The sequence below is a fragment of the Microtus oregoni genome, unplaced genomic scaffold (assembly GCF_018167655.1).
Source record: "Microtus oregoni isolate MIOR12 unplaced genomic scaffold, Mior012 000012F_ref0000307, whole genome shotgun sequence".
Lineage (NCBI taxonomy): Eukaryota > Metazoa > Chordata > Mammalia > Rodentia > Cricetidae > Microtus > Microtus oregoni.
The window spans coordinates 36,081,727-36,099,752 of NW_024543071.1; the positions used below are offsets into that span (position 1 = coordinate 36,081,727).

The following is an 18,026-nucleotide window of genomic DNA, read 5'->3' on the forward strand; positions in this document are numbered from 1 at the left end:
ATTTTAGCTTCTTTGTCAAAAATCAGGTGTTCATAGGTGTGTGGATTAATATCCAGGTCTTAATTCTATTCCATTGGCCAACATCTCTGTTTTTATTCCAATACCAAGCTGTTTTTTTTTTTATGATTATTAGGGTGGTATTTATTTAAAGGGGAAAAAACTTACAGATCACTGTCCCAGGCAACAGCCCTCTACGCAACCAGGAAAGGAGTCTAGTCGCCGGCGGAGCAGGAAGTGAAGAGAGAGAGCCAAGCTGTTTTTAATTATTGTAGCTCTGTAATAGAGCTTGATGTCAGAGATGGTAATTCCTCCGGAAGTTTTTTTATTGTATAGGATTGTTTTGGCTATCCTGGGTTTTTTGTCTATCCATATGAAGTTGATTATTATTCTTTCAAAGTCTGTGAAGAATTGTATTGGAATTTTGATGGGGATTGCATTGAATCTACAAATTGCTTTTGGTAGGATTGCCATGTTTACTATGTTGATCCTTCCTATCCAAGAGCATGGGAGATCTTTCCATTTTCTGTTATCTCCTTCAATTTCTTTCTTCAAATACTTAAAGTTCATGTCAAATATGTCTTTCACTTCCTTGGTTAGTGTTACCCCAAGATATTTTATGTTGTTTTTGGCTATTGCGAAAGGTGATGTTTCCCTGATTTCCCTCTCAGCTTCTTTATCATTTGTGTATAGGAGGGCTACTTTTTTTTGAGTTGATCTTGTACAGAAAAAGTTATTGTAAAGGGAATGCAGCAATGCATGAAGGTTAGTACCCAGCAATGCAAGGTCCTTATAAGAAAGTTTTAAAAAGATAATGCTTGGGTGGAAATGGAGATGTTATCATGCTATCTGAAATAAATCAGACTCAAAAAGTAAATTTTACATTTTCTCACCTTTGTAGAATGCCCTTTAAATAACAACAACAACAAAGAATTGAAAGCTGAAGGGGGGAGAAATTTGGAAACAGGAAGAAAATCGATGGGAAGGGAAGGAATGTCCAAAGAAAGAGATGGGAGCATAATGTAATCAAAGTATGTGACATGCATACATAAAAATGTCATGTGAAATCCATTGTTTTGTACAACCAATGTATTGTAATTAAAAAAATGAACATGCTTTAGAGTCCCTTTCTCTCTAAAATATATGTGAATCTTCCTCAGGAGGATATTTGTTACAAACTACAGTGAAGTATTATGAAAGTCTGTTTGGCCTCTTCTCTTCTCTCTGCTGCTTCGACATTTCCCATAAATGGCATGCATTGCTTCATAGTAAGAATCGAGTGAGAGTCCTTTTAAAACTGAGAGAATTTTCTAGCGCTTTCCCTGTAAAGCACACATTCTCCAAGTGATCAGAATGTAGGCATAATACTTTACCTTTTTCAGAACCCAACTCACTCTAAATGGCTTATGAATCTTTTAAAATCTCTTTTTTAATTGCTAGTTTTTGCTGGGTAAGAATCAGGATGCATATTCATTTGGTTTAGCCACCCTTCCATTCTTGTCTGTGTGCTGCCACGGTAGCTCCTACGCCACGGTTATTTTAAGTTTAGTCTGCGTTTTTATTCCTCAATATACGCATGCTGCCTCCAGTTGCTTTTTGAATGAAATAGTTTTTTTGAGTGCAAAGTGCTTTTTTTCCCCCCTTTTCTTTTAAATAAAATTCAAGAGGTTTTGCCTTCTTCACTCTGGCTCCTGTCTCCCCGCCTCAATGCTATTATTTTCTTTTATGTAATTCCAATCAAATGCTTTTATTTAAAAAAAAAAAAAAAACAACGGCTTTGGAGTTGTGCTGGTGCCACCTGTGTGAAAGTATGTTTCCTTAGCTGGCATTTATGAAAACACAACAGTTTTGCAAGAAAGATTGTCATGGTTTGAATGCGACATTGTCTGCACCAGCCTTTGGAATCCAGGTTTAAACGCTGCTCCGTAGCACATGGTGGTGCTTTGGGAGGTTTCTGGCATCCCAAGTGAAGCTTACCTGAAGGAAGTAGAGCCCTGATGGCTGGCCCTTGGGTGATATCTTGTCCCTGCCCCCTCCCTGTCTTTTTCTTAGTTTCCTGTCTGCAATGAGGGAAATAACCCCCTTCACACAGTGTCTGAATTGCAGCTGGGGCAACCACAGACTGGAGTCTCTGGAACCAAGCAGAACACATACTCCATTCTCCTTGAGTAGTTCATGTCGGAGATGCTGCTCTAGGGGCAAAGCAAAACAAAAAAGCAATGGCCAACCCTTGAGAGGCAACGGCAGAGTACAGGCATTTTGCCTTGTGAATACACTTGAAATAATAGCGATCATTGCTCTGTAGAGAGACCTCTGCCTCTAGTCAATTCTATCCTCACGATATCCTGCTGGATTCTCCAGGGCCCCCTCATCACCATCACGTTGATGTAGCCTTTCAGTCTCAGGTCTGATTCCACCAAGCTTTGCTGCCTTCCACATTGATGTTCTCTTTCTAGATGGAGGTGTTGGGGCAGAGGAAGGGGGTGAACAGAATGTGGAACTTCATTATAGCTTGATACAGAGAGGTTTGGATTACAGACACACACACCTAAGTCTAGGTTTAGGCTTTTGAGACACGGTCTCACTATGGAGCTCTGTCTGTCCTTAACGCATTCTGCAGACCATGTTGGACTTGAACAGAGAGATCTGCCTGCCTCTGCCTCCAGAGTGCTGAGATTGAAGGCATGTACCACATTCCAGGCTTAGACATTTTATCTTTCTTTCTTTTATTCTTCAGTTGCTTTCAGTTATTTGAGACAGGGTTTCTCTGTGTAACAGCCCTGGGTGTACTGAAAACTTACTCTGGAGACCAGTTTGGCCTCAAACTCACAGAGATCCCCCTGCCTCTTTCTCCCGAGTGCTGGAATTAAGGGTGAGCACCAGTGCTGCCTGGCATTCTTTTTTTTTCTTTCTTTCTTTAAACAGTACTAGAGCTAGTATTAAGCAAATATCCTGCAAGTCCCCCATCCTTGGTACCATTTCATGTGTTCACTAGTCAGATCTTTTTTGGTTATAAATAGCAAATAACTTGCCCTAACTTAAGCAAGGTGGATAGATTAACTCATTATATCAATTATGGTTGGCTTAGGATCTCAGGAACAACAGGGGCAAGAGGCAGTAGTTCCTAACTGATATCTCTGCTCTTGCTGCCTGTTATTTCTCCTCTCATGGAAAATTAGGGAAAGCATGAAATTGATCATTTACATCTCTATCTCAAAAAGAAAGTCCAACTTTCAGGTATTTTCAGCTCCAAATTTAAAGATCCCAAGCCATCTGTATGTCCCTGAATCAAGTCTCTGTTTGGGATCCTCTTTCTAAAAAGATCAATCGAAACTTGTTGCCTCTCCAGTTGCCATGGAGACTGATACACAGGAGAAGGAAGATAGGATGGACTTGAAGTCCCAGTGACAGCTACTGTTCCAGAGAAGGATGCCATATTCCATGCATGCAGTTTTATAGCAAATGTTTAGAACAAAACACATTAATATATTACATGTGATGAGCAGAAAAAGAAATCTTGTACTTAGATTAAGTAGGAACATTTTTCTGGTGCTTTGAAAAAGTTATGAATAAATTTGAATATTGTGATCTTGCTTTCGATAGGCATTAATCTTTCTTTTTTCTGTTTCTTTTAATTCATTTTGAAACACAATTATGCCTTAATTGTTATTAGTCACACTTTATATTTTCTTTTCCTGATTTAAGCTCTGGAACATTAACAAAGATAATTGATTGGCAAGGATACAATATGCTTCTTTGGTAATACATTAGATCTCTAATCAGATTGTTAAACTTTCAATAAAATGGAATAATTAATATAAAGCTATTTATCTCTAAATAAATTTTAGTGCAAATAATTTAGTCTTCTTGTGTAGAAATTATTCAAAAGATTGTTTTGAAACTGAAATGTAAGAGTAAATAACTTGTCATATCTTTTTCAACACAAACTAGGTGTAGTGGTGCAAGCCAGGAACTCTAGTGTTCAGAGTCAGGAGGCATGAGAGATCAGGGCCAGACTGGGCTACCAAGCAAGAACTTATCTGAAGCAAGCAAGCAAGCAAGCAAGCAAGCAAATATACAAAACCCGTTCCCAAATATAACAACTTTTCACCCCCCACCCAAACAAAAACAAAGCAAAAGGCCATAACCTAAAACAAGTAAAAGTAACTTTTAAACAATTAGGAAAACTCCAATTGTTCACCCAGGATCCAGAAGTATTAAATGAACTCAAAACAAAACAAAACAAAAAAAACCAAACTTTCCCCCAAATATGTTCTCCTTAGATAAAGAGCTCTTTTGCGGGTATCATTTATTTAAAGTATTTTTACTAGGGCTGGGACTGTAGCTTGGTGATAGTTTTCCTAACATGTCCAAAGGCCTGGATTGGATTCATAGGGCTGAAAAACAAACAAAAACAAAACACGAACAAAAAACAGTCAAAATATATTTATTGTTATGTGTGTTAAAGGCAGACAGCTGCTTCAGAACTTTATAGTGACCATCTTTGCTATCCATAGGATGCTAAGGACTGTCACCATGAGGCAGCAGTGGGGAGGGCTAAGTTAGTAATTGCAGTGCCTACCACATGTGTCATAGCTAAGGCTAAAATAAGTCAGAGGTCCTGGTTGTTAGGCATGGATCAGAATACAGACCCCACCCACTGAGGTTTCTAGGTTCTGAGATTCAGAACAATGAATTAGAACAGAGACTAACAGTGATAGCTATAGACAGTTTATTGAGAAACAAAAGTGGATCTCTTTTTTTTTAATTTATTTATTTATTAAAGATTTCTGTCTCTTCCCCGCCACCGCCTCCCATTTCCCTCCCCTTCCCCCAATCAAGTCCCCCTCCCTCGTCAGCCCAAAGAGCAATCAGGGTTCCCTGCCCTGTGGGAAGTCCAAGGACCACCCACCTCTATCCAGGTCTAGTAAGGTGAGCATCCAAACTGCCTAGGCTCCCCCAAAGCCAGTACCTGCTGTAGGATCAAAAACCCCTTGCCATTGTTCTTGGGTTCTCAGTAGTCCTCATTGTCCGCTATGTTCAGCGAGTCCGGTTTTATCCCAGGCTTTTTCAGACCCAGGCCAGCTGGCCTTGGTGAGTTCCCCATAGAACATCCCCATTGTCAAAGTGTGTGGGTGCACCCCTCGCGGTCCTGAGTTCCTTGTTCGTGCTCTCTCTTCTTCTGCTCCTGATTTGGACCTTGAGATTTCAGTCCGGTGCTCCAATGTGGGTCTCTGTCTCTGTCTCCTTTCATCGCCTGATGAAGGTTAATATTCAGGAGGATGCCTATATGGTTTTTTGGGGGTTCTCCTTATTTAGCTTCTCTAGGATCACTAATTATAGGCTCAATGTCCTTTGTTTATGGCTAGAAACCAAATATGATCGGGATCTCTTGAGGGTGGAAGTTGGCCAATGAACCGGGAAGACAGATGCTCAAGAAGAGTCCAGGGCCAAATGAGTTCTTTGTAGGTAATTTTCATAGTACCTGCCTTGTGTTTGTATACTGGTGCTCTTCTACTTCATACTCTGTTGTAATGTATGTAGCCCAGGTAGAGAAGGATTGCTATCTGTGCCAATTGGCTTCTTTCATATGTTAGGCTCCATATGGCTACTCTGCTGTCACATATCCTTGGATCTACAGCCTGATGGGTGAAACAGTACAGCCAGTGAGCATCAAAAGATAGCACATTGAAGTTAACTAGTTTTTATATGGCCACTCTTAGCATGAGAACAGGGCCATTGTTAATCAATCCAGTAATTCATTCACTCATGACCAGGCAGTTCCCTCTCCTTGTTGTGTAAGAATCTTTCAGTTTTAGAACTCCGTAGCCGCTGGCCTCCTTGTAGGGATGCAAGTCATAAAATAGTCAACTGATCATTTCAGGCTTTCTCCTAGAGGGTAAAATATTGTGGCCTTACACCAAGACCCTGAAAAAAGGTGTTGAATAAATTATTTTGAAATTTTGGGGAGCTAGTGGGATGGCTAAGCAGACAGAGGTGGTTTTTACCTTGCTTGGCAGCCTAAACTCAATCCCAGGAATTGGTGTGCTGGAGTTTGACAGCTGATTCTTCAAGATTGTCCTCTGACCATAGGCATGTACACTATGGCATGTGTGTATGTGTTCAATAAGTAAAATAAAGTACATGTAATTAATTCAGGGATGAAGAGATGGTATGAGTGTTTGCTACATAATTGAGAGAAGCAGAATTTGGATCCCAGCACTCACATAAAAAGGGAGGATCTCAGCCGGGCGGTGGTGGCGCACGCCTTTAATCCCAGCACTCGGGAGGCAGAGGCAGGCAGATCTCTGTGAGTTCGAGACCAGCCTGGTCTACAGAGCTAGTTCCAGGACAGGCTCCAAAACCACAGAGAAACCCTGTCTCGAAAAACCAAAAAAAAAAAAAAAGAAAGAAAGGGAGGATCTCTTCCAGACTAGCTGAGAAAACGGGAGTCCTGGCTTCAGGGAGAGATCCTGCCTCAAGAGATACACATGCATGTGTGCACACACATATACACCCCCCTCCCCCCTGCCAGTACGTGCAGTAGGATCAAAACCCAGTGCAATTGTTCTTGAGTTCTCAGTAGTCCTCATTGTCTGCTATGTTCAGCGAGTCCGGTTTTATTCCATGATTTTTCAGACCCATGCCAGTTGGCCTTAGTGAGTTCCCAATAGAACATCCCCATTGTCTCAGTGTGTGGGTGCACCCCTCGCGGTCCTGAGTTCCTTGCTCGTGCAAATGGACGGAAATAGAAAACACTATCCTGAGTGAGGTAAGACAGACCCAAAAAGAGGAACATGAGATGTACTCACTCATAATTGGTTTCTAGCCATAAATAAAGGACATTGAGCCTATAATTCGTGATCCTAGAGAAGCTAAATAAGGTGAACCCAAAGAAAAACATATAGGCATCCTCCTGGATCTTAACCTTCATCAGGCGATGAAAGGAGACAGAGACAGAGACCCACATTGGAGCACCGGACTGAAATCCCAAGGTCCAAATCAGGAGCAGAAGGAGAGAGAGCATGAGCAAGGAGCCCTTGAATATCTTATCCTACTATCTCTACCTACCAAGTGCTTGAACTATAGATATGCCCCATTACACTTGGCTAATGAGTTGTGATTTTACTGTCTGAATTTCCAAAGCATTTGATCTTTGACTTAATTTGTTTGATAAACTGTTTGTATTCAGGTCTTTCAAAAATATTAGTTAATTGTGATTTGTCATCTGTTATTTGATACATAGAGACTATAACATAGTTTTGCAAATAATGAAATATAGCTTCTTCACTGTTAGGAATGTGTACTTGAAATAAAGCTCTCTAGCAAGGTAATCAGGGAGAGGTTTCAGCTTTTTGCACATATGCAACGGAAGCTTGCCCACTTGACCAAGGAAGGTACCCAAGTTCTAATCGTTGATCACATGTCTCCAATCTAATTGTTATTTACTAGATTCTCTCCTAATCCTAGCTGTTGTTAGTTCTAAACCCAGAGAAAAATTATCTGATGACCTCAAGCGTTGTAACCTGTCATTTCTCTTTCTTTCCTCTGAGCGAGGCAGCCCAGTGACTTCCTAAAATCCATCTCATTCTCTTTTGAAACTGGCAGAAATGGCTGGCTGTAAATTCATAAAGAGAGTCAACACCTTTCTGCTGTCGCTTCTGGTTTCATGAACACATGGTTTGACTTTCTTCTTCCTGTAACTGCCAAACAGCCGACTTTCCCTCCTTGTCTCATCTTCCTTGTCAATGCTGTGTGGTTACCACACAGTTACCACTGAAGCTCTTGGGCTCCTGGTTGGTTGTATTCCCTGAAAAAAGAATTGTAATGGTGAGCACAATGTCTGTTACATAAAGAAAACTGTCTAGTAAAACTCCCATAAGTGGACTCCAGGATAGGCTTGTATCCCCTTAATATTGGTATCCTTGAGCTACTCACCCTATACCCCATGCTGAAGACCAGTGCTGGAATACACTGAGGGTGGGCTTGACTCAAAGGTTCCTCTTATCTCTCTGACCACAGATTTTCATTAAAAAATTGACCTGGATTTTCAGCTCTTAAGAATTACAAACTAGTGTGTGAGACAAAATTTAAATGTCTTCCATCTAGTGTTTTCCAGTGTTTACAGTAAAAGAGTCCATGGGCACAACCGTATGGAGCGTGGTCTGGCCCAGTCAACACTCTGCAGCTTCCCACCTATGAGTCCCCTCATCACAGAGACCTTGTCTCAGTCAGGGTTACTATTGCATGATGAAAAATCAGGGCAGAAAGACGGTTGAGGAGGAAAGGGGCTGATTTGGTTTACTCTTCCACATTGTAGCCCATTACTGAAGGGAGTCAAGGCAGGAACACAGGCAGACCAGGAACCTGAAGATAGGAGCTGATGCAGTAGCTATAGTGTGTGCTGTTTGCTGTCTTCGTCCCCGTGGCTTGCTTAACCTGCTTTCTTATAGAACTTAGAATCACCAGCTCAGCGATGGCTCCGCCCACCGTGACCTAGGCACGCCCACATCTATCACTAATTAAGAAAATGTCCCACAGGCTTGCCAGCAGCCTGATCTTATGGAAGCGATTTCTCAGTTGAGGCTCCCTCCTCTCAGATGACTATGACTTATGAAGCTGCCATAAAAGTAGCCAGCACAGACACCTTTCCTATGACCTCTTCTCTGCCCATCTCCTACTTGGCTTTCACTGGCTTCTGGCTCCTTTTAAGTAGCCCCCACACACGGTATAATCTGGGGCTTACAGTACCTGCTTCTGCCAGGATTTTAGTTTCACTTTTAAGTTTTCCTCCTTTTTCCTGCTTTTGAATGATTTCTCATAAGAAAATGAAAAAAATGTGCATTATTTAGCCATGTTTCTGATGTAACTATTTTAACCCTAGATCCTATTTACAAAGAAAATCCCATTTGTTTTGGTTTTGAGTTTCTAACCTGTTGTGGAATCTAACTGACTCTCCGGGGTAATTTTCTTTTAACGTCTTAGATAGCAGAGGATTAGAAAGAAAATGAATTGCTCTGAAACCAAATAACCTCCTATTATCTATTCAATGTGGCTAACACATGGAATCACAGAAATACACACTAAAATGGACTTTAGACTCTGTTATTTTCTAGAATACTAGTGAGATTAAAGGGAGGGGAGTTGCACAAAGAAGTAGATGGTGTTCGCTTGTTTGCAGCAGGAAGGGCGACTAATTTTCACGCCAGGTAACACTCCCTAGAGCAGTGGTTCTCATCCTTCCTATTGCTGGGACCCTTTAATACAGTCCCTCATGTTGTGCTAACCCCCAACTATAAAATTATTTTCATTGCTACTTCATAACGATAATTTTGCTATTGTGTGAAATCATAATGTAAGTATCTTGATATGCAGGCTATGTGATGCCTATGAAAAGGTCATTTGTCACCCCCCAAAGGGATCATGACCTACAGGTTGAGAGCCAGTGATCTCGATGTCCTTTGCACTACAGTGGACTTAACTGAATGTGTAATTCATTTTTAAAATCTTTCTTTCCCTTGAGTCCCTTTCCTCCCCCCAGAACACCTTTTTGGTTTCTCTTGTTTTGTTTTTTGAGTTGTGGGCTCTCACTTTGTAGCCAGAGCTAGCCTTGAATTCATGAACCTCCTGTTTCCCCATCTCAGACGCTGTGATTCTAGGCCTGAACTACCACAGTAGGCTCTGAGTGTCTTTGGCCAACTAATACTAGCTATTTTTGGAGGGGAGGTCACAGAAACCCTGAGAAGCATGCTGGAAAAGGAAGATAATTGAGGGCTAGCTGTCTTGGTTTGAGCAGGACGGCTGTCATTATTTCTACTGGACATCAAATCACAAAATGCGTCCCAGATAGTGTAATAAGTTGTACTGTCTCCTTGTCTGATATGTGTTTCTTCAGCTGTCCATAAGTCATGTGTTTGGCAGTCAATCAGACTGACATTTCCTTAACTGCTTCCTGTCACCGACTGCTCTATTCATTTCTTTGCTCACAATATTCTCTATAGATTTTCTTGCTTTTGAAGATTGTCTATGTAGGAAATTTATAACACTGATACGTCTTGATTTGCATGCCACTCAATATATGTTGAATGAGGAAAATACAGCATATCCATCTTCACCAGGTAGTTTTCTCTAGAGCACAGTTTAAGCTGCAAATTTTAGGATCGTGGTGCAGAATTGCAAATCACAACATAGGATACACCAAAAAACAAAATCCCTGTTCACTACTCGAAGATGTCACGATTCCTCTAAAAACCATAAAAGCTCCTTACAATGCCGCAAATATATCTAAGTGTTCTTGTCGGTTTAATGTATAAACTGCTAAATGACACTAGCTTGGCCTATACACCTTTTTGCCTATGAAATCTTAAAAAGGATCGCCAAATCTGTTTGCAGCATTTGCTTCTATTTGTTTTAATTTTTGAATGTGTCGGGGGACATAGCCGACTCTCCAGGGTAGTTTTCTTTTAAAGCCTTGGGTAGCTGAGGATTATGAAACTTAATAGAAAAGATATCTCTCTTCTTATTTGTACTACATTTACATCAGAAAATACAATAGCTGACAGCATAGCTGTGAACTACATTAATAATTCTGAAGCTTAAAGTTAATATATTCTGCCTTCTGGAGTCTTAACTAAACATTTTTAACATCTTTGAAATCTGCAAAGGAAATGTGTCTCTTGTCAAGCAACCAGAAGCTGGATTGGGCTCAGAATTTCATTGTTCTCATGTCAGATACTTCTCATATTCAAAACCCTCTGCAATTGGTGTCATGCACATGTCTAGTGAGAGTGTTTCCCATTTAGCAGGTAGGCTTATAATTCCTCTGGAGACTGGCTGGTGTTGCAGAGAGCTAACCTGTCAATATGCATGATCACTCCCTCCTGATGGGTGCTTTTGAAGACTGAGCCAGGATGCTATTTCTCTTTATGGGCACATTTGAAAGCCCTTGCTTTCCGCATCTATATTAGAGCGGCAGTAACAAAATGTAGGAAGATTCAACCCGTCCATCAATCATAAAAGATCTAATTGTTTATAACGTGCCAGACTATGCAAGTCACCAGATCAAAAAGATAAATCAAAAATAATCTCTGTCTAAGAAGTCCTCAGTCTCATGAGAGCTGGATACATTAATGGATCATTCTAGAACAGTGTGAGATGTGGTACTGGGGGAAAAAAATTTCTTTGCAAACTTCCACTTCCTCCCCATTCCTTCTAGACCCAAGACTACAGAAACCCTAGTGTATAACCTGACCCCTTTGCTAGACAGGAACCCTATGCCCTAACTCCACCTTTCTTCTGCAAGGAGGGATTAGGATTCCCTGTGGTGGCGTGGGCTGAAGGGAACTGTGGCTTCTGATCTCACCTGAAGCTGAGAATTACTTTGACTACACAGAGTCTTTTGTGTTTACATGACTTTTTAATGACATATGTTGTATTATATTTAGTATTTTTTAAAATAGTTCAATGTTGAAAAAAAGTCAAAATTACTCTGTTGGTTTTCTGTGAGTGCTTTTATATTTTTTATATAAAATCTTCATAATAACATAGTGAAGTAAAGACAAACATTTCTCATTTATTAAGTTTGAGTTTAAAAAGGAGTCTAAGAATTTAAAAGAGCTTCTGGTTTTAGAACCAGGACAGCTCCCAGATTTGAAACACTTTCTATTATTTCAAGGTAGTCCAGTCCACGTACCAAACTGTGCTACCCTTATTTCACAACAACATCAGCGTCCTTTGTCTTGACTACAAGATAGATCAAGGTTTTGTAGAGCTTATGCGTTTGAAGCAAAGTGGATAAGGTTTTGATTATGTTCTGCTAGTTTCTGAAATATTCTTTAGAATTTAATATTTACACTGTGAATCAGTTTTAACTAAAAAGAATTTTAATATCATCTGTTAATTAAATTTGTTCTTTGACATTTCCATCATGTATAAAATGCAGTTTAATCCTTCACCTGCCCCACTCCTCTGAACTTCCCCTCTTCCCAACAAATCTGTTCCCCACATTCATGACTTTTTGTTTTGTTTTGTGATCCATTGAGTTTAAATAAAGCTGTTGTTATGGCCATGGGTCTGGAATTATCTGCTGGAGCCTGGTGGACTCACCAGTGAGTACACAATTGCAGACAATGATTCTCTCAGTCATAGACTCTTCCATAGGGAGAGCTAAGACTCCATGAATACGCTGCCTAGATTTGTATCAACTTGACACAAGATAGAGTCATCAGAAAGAAGGGACCCCCCAAGTGAGAAAATGCCTCCCTAAGATTGGGCTGTTGGCAAGCCTGTAGGGCACTTTCTTAGTGTTTGATGGCACTCCTGGGGTGGTGGTCCTGGGTTCTATAAGAAAGGAGGCTGAACAAGCCATGGAGAGCAAGCTAGTAAGCAGTACCCCTCCATAGCCTCTATGTCAGCTCCTGCCTGTTTGAGTTCCAGTTCTGACTTCCTTCAATGGATGAACAGTGATGTGGAAGAGCAAGCCATATAAAACCCTCTCCTCTCCAAGCTGTTTTTGGTCATGGTGTTTATCACAGTGATAGTAACCCTAATAAAAACAATGAGTTTCCTATCCCTCCATCATACTATTGACAGGGCCAGTATTGCTCAGGCTCCAGTGTGAGGAATCATGGCAGCTGTGAATTCGAGACGTCAATGGCTATGTCGTGCCCAGATAGTGGCACTGAATAGTTCTCCCTGTTTTCCATCTCACATTCTTTTCGTCCTTTTTTTCTGTGATGTTCCCTGGCCTGGAATTCAGTTGCATAGAATACCTACATTCAAATGCCTTTGGCATTGAGCTAATTGTAGACCAGCTCCTTTCAGATTCATGTCTGAACGGAGACCTGCGAAGACCCTGGACCTGAACAGGGCTGGCCAGTGACGGTCTTTTTGGTAATCCAAGTTGCTGTGTAGTCTACAGTGACAGGGCACCTTTTCAAACATGGTTAAACTTACTCATTTTGAAAGAATATAGGATTGTTTTGTTTTATGCTGATTTTTATGTTAAAGGTCTTATTCTTAGAGTTGATGGATGACTATTTTGTTTTGGATATTCTCTTCAAATACTTGAAATGGGTCCCACCCATTTCTGGGGAAGACTGACTGCTCAAGGAAGCGCTTTTGTTTGAGTGAGGGGTCCGTCTATTCTCCACAGCTGTCTCGACCTCAGTGCTAATGGCATGTGTTTCCAGTTGTTTCTTTTTGTGGTGGGCACTTACCCAAACATCATGAGAGTTCAGCAGCGTTATTGGCAGCTTCTAGCTTGATCCTGGCCGCATCCCACTCTACCTAGATTCCACAACTAAAACTGTGTTTGGTTTTGCTTTGGAGGCAGAGCCTCGCATAGGCTGTCTTTACACACATCAGTCCTCTTTCTCCGGACTCCAGGAGCCAAGATGACAGATGTGTGCCTGATGTGTTGTGAACTCAGCTTAGAGCATCGGTGACACCGGCTCTTTAAAAATGAAAATGTGTGGGAAATGAGGGTGCTTTCAGTGAGGGTGTGTGGGCGAAACTCGTCGAGGCTGGACCCTGACATTAAGGTGCTGGGGATACGGGGTGTGCACATCAGAAATATAAAACTGGACACAATCTCACCAATTGCAAGAAAATGAACACGCAAACAAACAACAGCAGAAAGCAAACAAGCAAACAGAAAACAGCTGCAAATGGATGAAAAATCCCAGTGTGGTAGCATGTGCCTGTCGTTCCAGCATGTAGGAGCCTCAACCAAAACAACCAGGAGTTTTAGACCAGCCTTGTCTTTAAAAACACAAAAACAAAAATACTTTTAAAAAATCAAAGATTTAATTATAACACGTGAAGTTTTAAACTACTAGAAGGAAAAAAAAAGCAGAAAAATGCTTCAAAACATTGAAATGGGCCAGGAATTTTTTAAAAGAAGGCAACCCACCCCCTGCCTTGAGAAAAAAGTCACAAACCCAAAAGTAGACAAACTCGATTATATCATTTGAAAAACTTCATCATAGCAGTGGAGACAGCATAGCAAGCAGAACATATTAATCAACTATTCATCTCACAGGAGGTCCATGTCCAAAATATACAAGAAACTCAAAACCTCAATAACCAAAAGCAAAATAATGCAACTTAAATAGCAATGGACCTTTTGCGGATGTTTCTCAGTCATACAGATGGCCAACAGATACACAAATGCCCAACCTGCATCATGGGTGGATCTGCAATGGGAGGTCACAGGGAGCTGGGGATGCTTCTGCTGATAAAGTGACAGCAAAGAGGGATTCTGGGTGCCAAAATAACATAAAACACCCTCATAGCTGGAAGAAATTGGCCAAATTGAGGATTCCTTTCTAATTGCTTAGTTATGTCAAGTTCTGCAGAGGCGGGGAGTAGCTAAAGGTTATTCCCCAATGCAAGTTTGTGCCTGTTTCAAATGCAGCCAAACAAAAGGTAGCACCATTTCAGTCTGCTTTCTGTTGCTCCGACAAAATACTGGTGGCTGGATGCACTCATTGTTTTCTTTGTGACTCTGGTGGTTTGAATAGATTTGGCCCCCGTAGACTCATGTGTTTGAATGCTTGGCCCATAGGGAGTGGCACTATTAGGAGTAGTGGCCTTGTTGGAGTAGATGTGACCTTGGAGGAAGTGTGTCACTATGGAGTGCGTCACTATGGAGGCAGGGTTTGAGGTTTTCTAAGCTCAGTTCTGGCCATTGTAACACAGTCTTTCTTTCCACTGCCTGTGGATCAAGATGTAGCACTCTCAGCTCTGTCTCCTGCACCATGTCTGCCTACACACCACCATGTCTTACCACAATAATAATGGACTAAACCACTGAAGCTGTAAGCCAGTCCCAATAAAATATTTTGCTTTATAAAAGTTGTCATGGTCATGGTGTCTCTTCACAGCAATAGAAACCCTAAGCTTCTGTGATCAAAGATCTGACAAAGGCAGTTTTGATGTGGGAGTGATTTCTTTCTAATCTGTTGCTTTCATTGGTTAATTAATAAAGAAACTGCCTAGGCCCATTTGATAGGCCAACCTTTAGGTGAGTGGAGTAAACAGAATAGAATGCTGGGAGAAAGAAGCTGAGTCAGGGGTTGCCATGATTCTCCTACTCCAGACAGACGCAGGTTAAGATCTTCCCTGGTAAGCCACCTCGTGGGCTACACAGAATATTAGAAATGGGTTAGATCAATATGTAAGAGCTAGCCAACAAGAGGCTGGAACTAATGGGCCAGGCAGTGTTTAAAAGAATACAGTTTCTGTGTAATTATTTCGGGGCATAAGCTAGCCATGCGGGCGGCCGGATGCCGGGAACGCAGCCCCGCCACTCCTATTTCAACACAATTTGAGAAAGTTTGTTATATCTCACAGTTCAGGGAGATACTGTATATTATACTAGAGGAGGCATGGGACGGGGGATAAGGGAGTGAGGAGGGGGTTAGAACATGAACTGACTGTGGTCATCGCACATCCTCAGCTGGAAATGGAGAAGACATGAAACAGGGCCTAGATGTCAAACCTTAGGGTCAACTGCAATGACTGTAAGAACCCACTTCCTAAAATGTTCTATAATTTTCCAAACAGTTGAGAACCAAACGTTCAAACATATGATCCTACGGTGGAATTTCATACTCAGACCACAATTCTGGGTAATTTATAAAAAGAAAGCTCATAGCTCTTAAGGTTGGAAGTTCAAGACTAGGTGATTGCACCTGCCAAGGACCCTAGGCCTCGTTACAGCATGGTTAAGCAGGGGGAGCTTATAAAAATAGAAGAGGCAAGTAAGGGGCGGTTCCACATAAGTCTGCTCTCAAGGTAGCTAATCCAGTCTCTCAAGAACGAGAGTTCACCTAGTATTACCAAAACTCTCTTCATTATGCTTTCTATTGCTGTGAAGATGCACCATGACCATGGCAATTCTTATAAAGGAAAACATTTAACTGGGGTGGCTTACAGTTCAGAGTTTAAGCCGTGATCATCATGGTGGGGCATGGGGGGGACATGCAGGCAGACATGATACTGGAAAAGAAGCTGAGAGTCCTACATCTTGACCCACAGACAACAGGAAGTGAACTGAGACACTGGAGAGAGCTTGAGCACAGACGCCTTCAAAGCCCACCTCCACAGTGACACGCTTTCTCTAACAAAGTCTTAGCTCCTAGTAGTGCCACTCCCTATGAGCTTGTGAGGGCCAATTACATTCAACCTGCCACACTAACCCAGTAAGGAAAGGTTCCAGTACACCTCAAAGACCTAATTGCCTCTTCTCAGGCCAATCTCTCAGCACTACCACTGAGGAAATCTAATGTATACCAGAGTTTCAGAGGGGATATACCATTTTCAAATCTCACCAAGCGGGGCCTTACCGGTCTCAGCTGAGTAAACAGATGGTTGGATGTGCTTTTGGGTATCCCATGTGCAGTCCCTGCCTTGCATCCCTGAGGGCCCCTTCTGTCAATGCTTGGTCTCAACTTCCTTTATGCAATCTAAAACAGCTATAGGAAAATTTACTTCGCTTGTCAACCGCAGCACCTTCTTGTCATTTATCATAGCAAATCTCTCTTTCTCTTCCTCCCTCTTTTTAAAGTTAGCCCTAACCACCTCTTAGCCAAGATGACTGGAATACTTCTTCCTCTTCCACACATACTTTAAGAAGTGGGGCTTTGTGGCTGGAAAGTTGGCTCAGCCGTTGAGAGCATTGGCTGCTCTTTCAGAGGTCCTGAGTTCAATTTCCAGCAACCCCATGGTGGCTCGCAATGATCTATAGTGGAATCTTCTGGCATGAACTCATACATGAAGATAAAGCACTAGAGCACTCGTGTACATAAATAAATCTCTAATAAAAAAAAAGAAGTAGGTCTTTGTCGCTTGGTTTTTAGCTGGTGGTTATCAGTTTCCTTAGGTGTTCTTTGGAAACCGGAACCACGCAGGTTATCAATCACGCAGCCTGCCTTGTTTAAGAAACAACATAATTAAATTTCTAAAGTGACAAGTTGCTTTTTAAAGCTATTCCCATATCTTATTTTTGGATTTACTGTCAATAATTAATTTACATTATTAAATAAGATTCAGTTCACTGGAGCTACTGAATAATTACTGTGTTAGTTAAGTAGTGTTTCTGTGACAGTGTAAGTTTTATTGAATGTGCCAAGTTACTTTTAGGAAGTAGTCTCAGAGTTCCTTGAAAAGGGGTGAGAAATACATCATCCATCATGAATTTGACAAATTTATGATTAAGAGAATAACATGAAATATATCAAATTTAAAGGTTTTAAAAATCAATGCATGGTCAATAAGGATTTTTCTAGTAATGTTTTAATACTTTTTTCCCTGAAGGCACCGTGACAGAGAAGCTTTCCCCAAAGATTATGATATAGAGGGCCCTGAGACAGTGAAAAAACTGTGTAATTCAACATATTGGCGGTTTGGAACTGACTGTCCAGTAAGTAATTGTTGTTAATTTCTTTGTCTGAAATCTTTGTCATTCTGAAACAGTGAAAAGTATTTTCTCCCAATGTTGTTAGTCATTAGTGACATTAATTCGGTCGCTTGGTTGCAGTACACTTAGCAAGCCTCTTAAGGTTATTGGCTGAATTAGACGCAACAAAGTGCTTAGCATGCTGCCTGACTGTATTAGTTAGCTTTCTGCTGCTAATAAAAAAAAATAACTGATACAGGCTACGTTGAAGCAAAGACATTTATTTCCATTCCCAGTTCTGGAGGTTTATGTCCAAAGTCAGGTCACCCCATTGGTCTGATAAGTGCCGCATGTCATTGGGGGGGAATGCATGTCAGAGTAAGTAGCCACATTTTAGGGCTAGAAAAGGGGGAAAGTGAAACCGGGCCACCCAATTTCTTTTGAGAGTATACCCTCAGTGGCCTAATGGTTCCCTATCAAAGGAGTCGCTCACCTCTTAAAGATCCCCAGTGCCTGGCAGATGCGGTGCTATGCTACAGCCCCAGGATCTTGGTGGGACAGTAACATCTTGCTGGATACCTTCCATCTTCCAGAATAATCCTGTGAAACGGGTTTATCTCCATTTTAT

General features: G+C 41.3%; 1 protein-coding gene across 1 annotated transcript in view; it reads left to right on the forward strand.

Moving 5' to 3' along the window:
- Positions 1-18,026, forward strand: part of CUNH9orf135 (chromosome unknown C9orf135 homolog) — an 84,955-nt gene that overhangs the window by 10,933 nt on the left and 55,996 nt on the right. Inside the window, exon 2 of the mRNA XM_041662132.1 lies at positions 17,317-17,422. Within this exon, the coding sequence (XP_041518066.1) occupies positions 17,317-17,422 (106 nt within the window). The remainder of the gene's footprint in view (positions 1-17,316; positions 17,423-18,026) is intronic.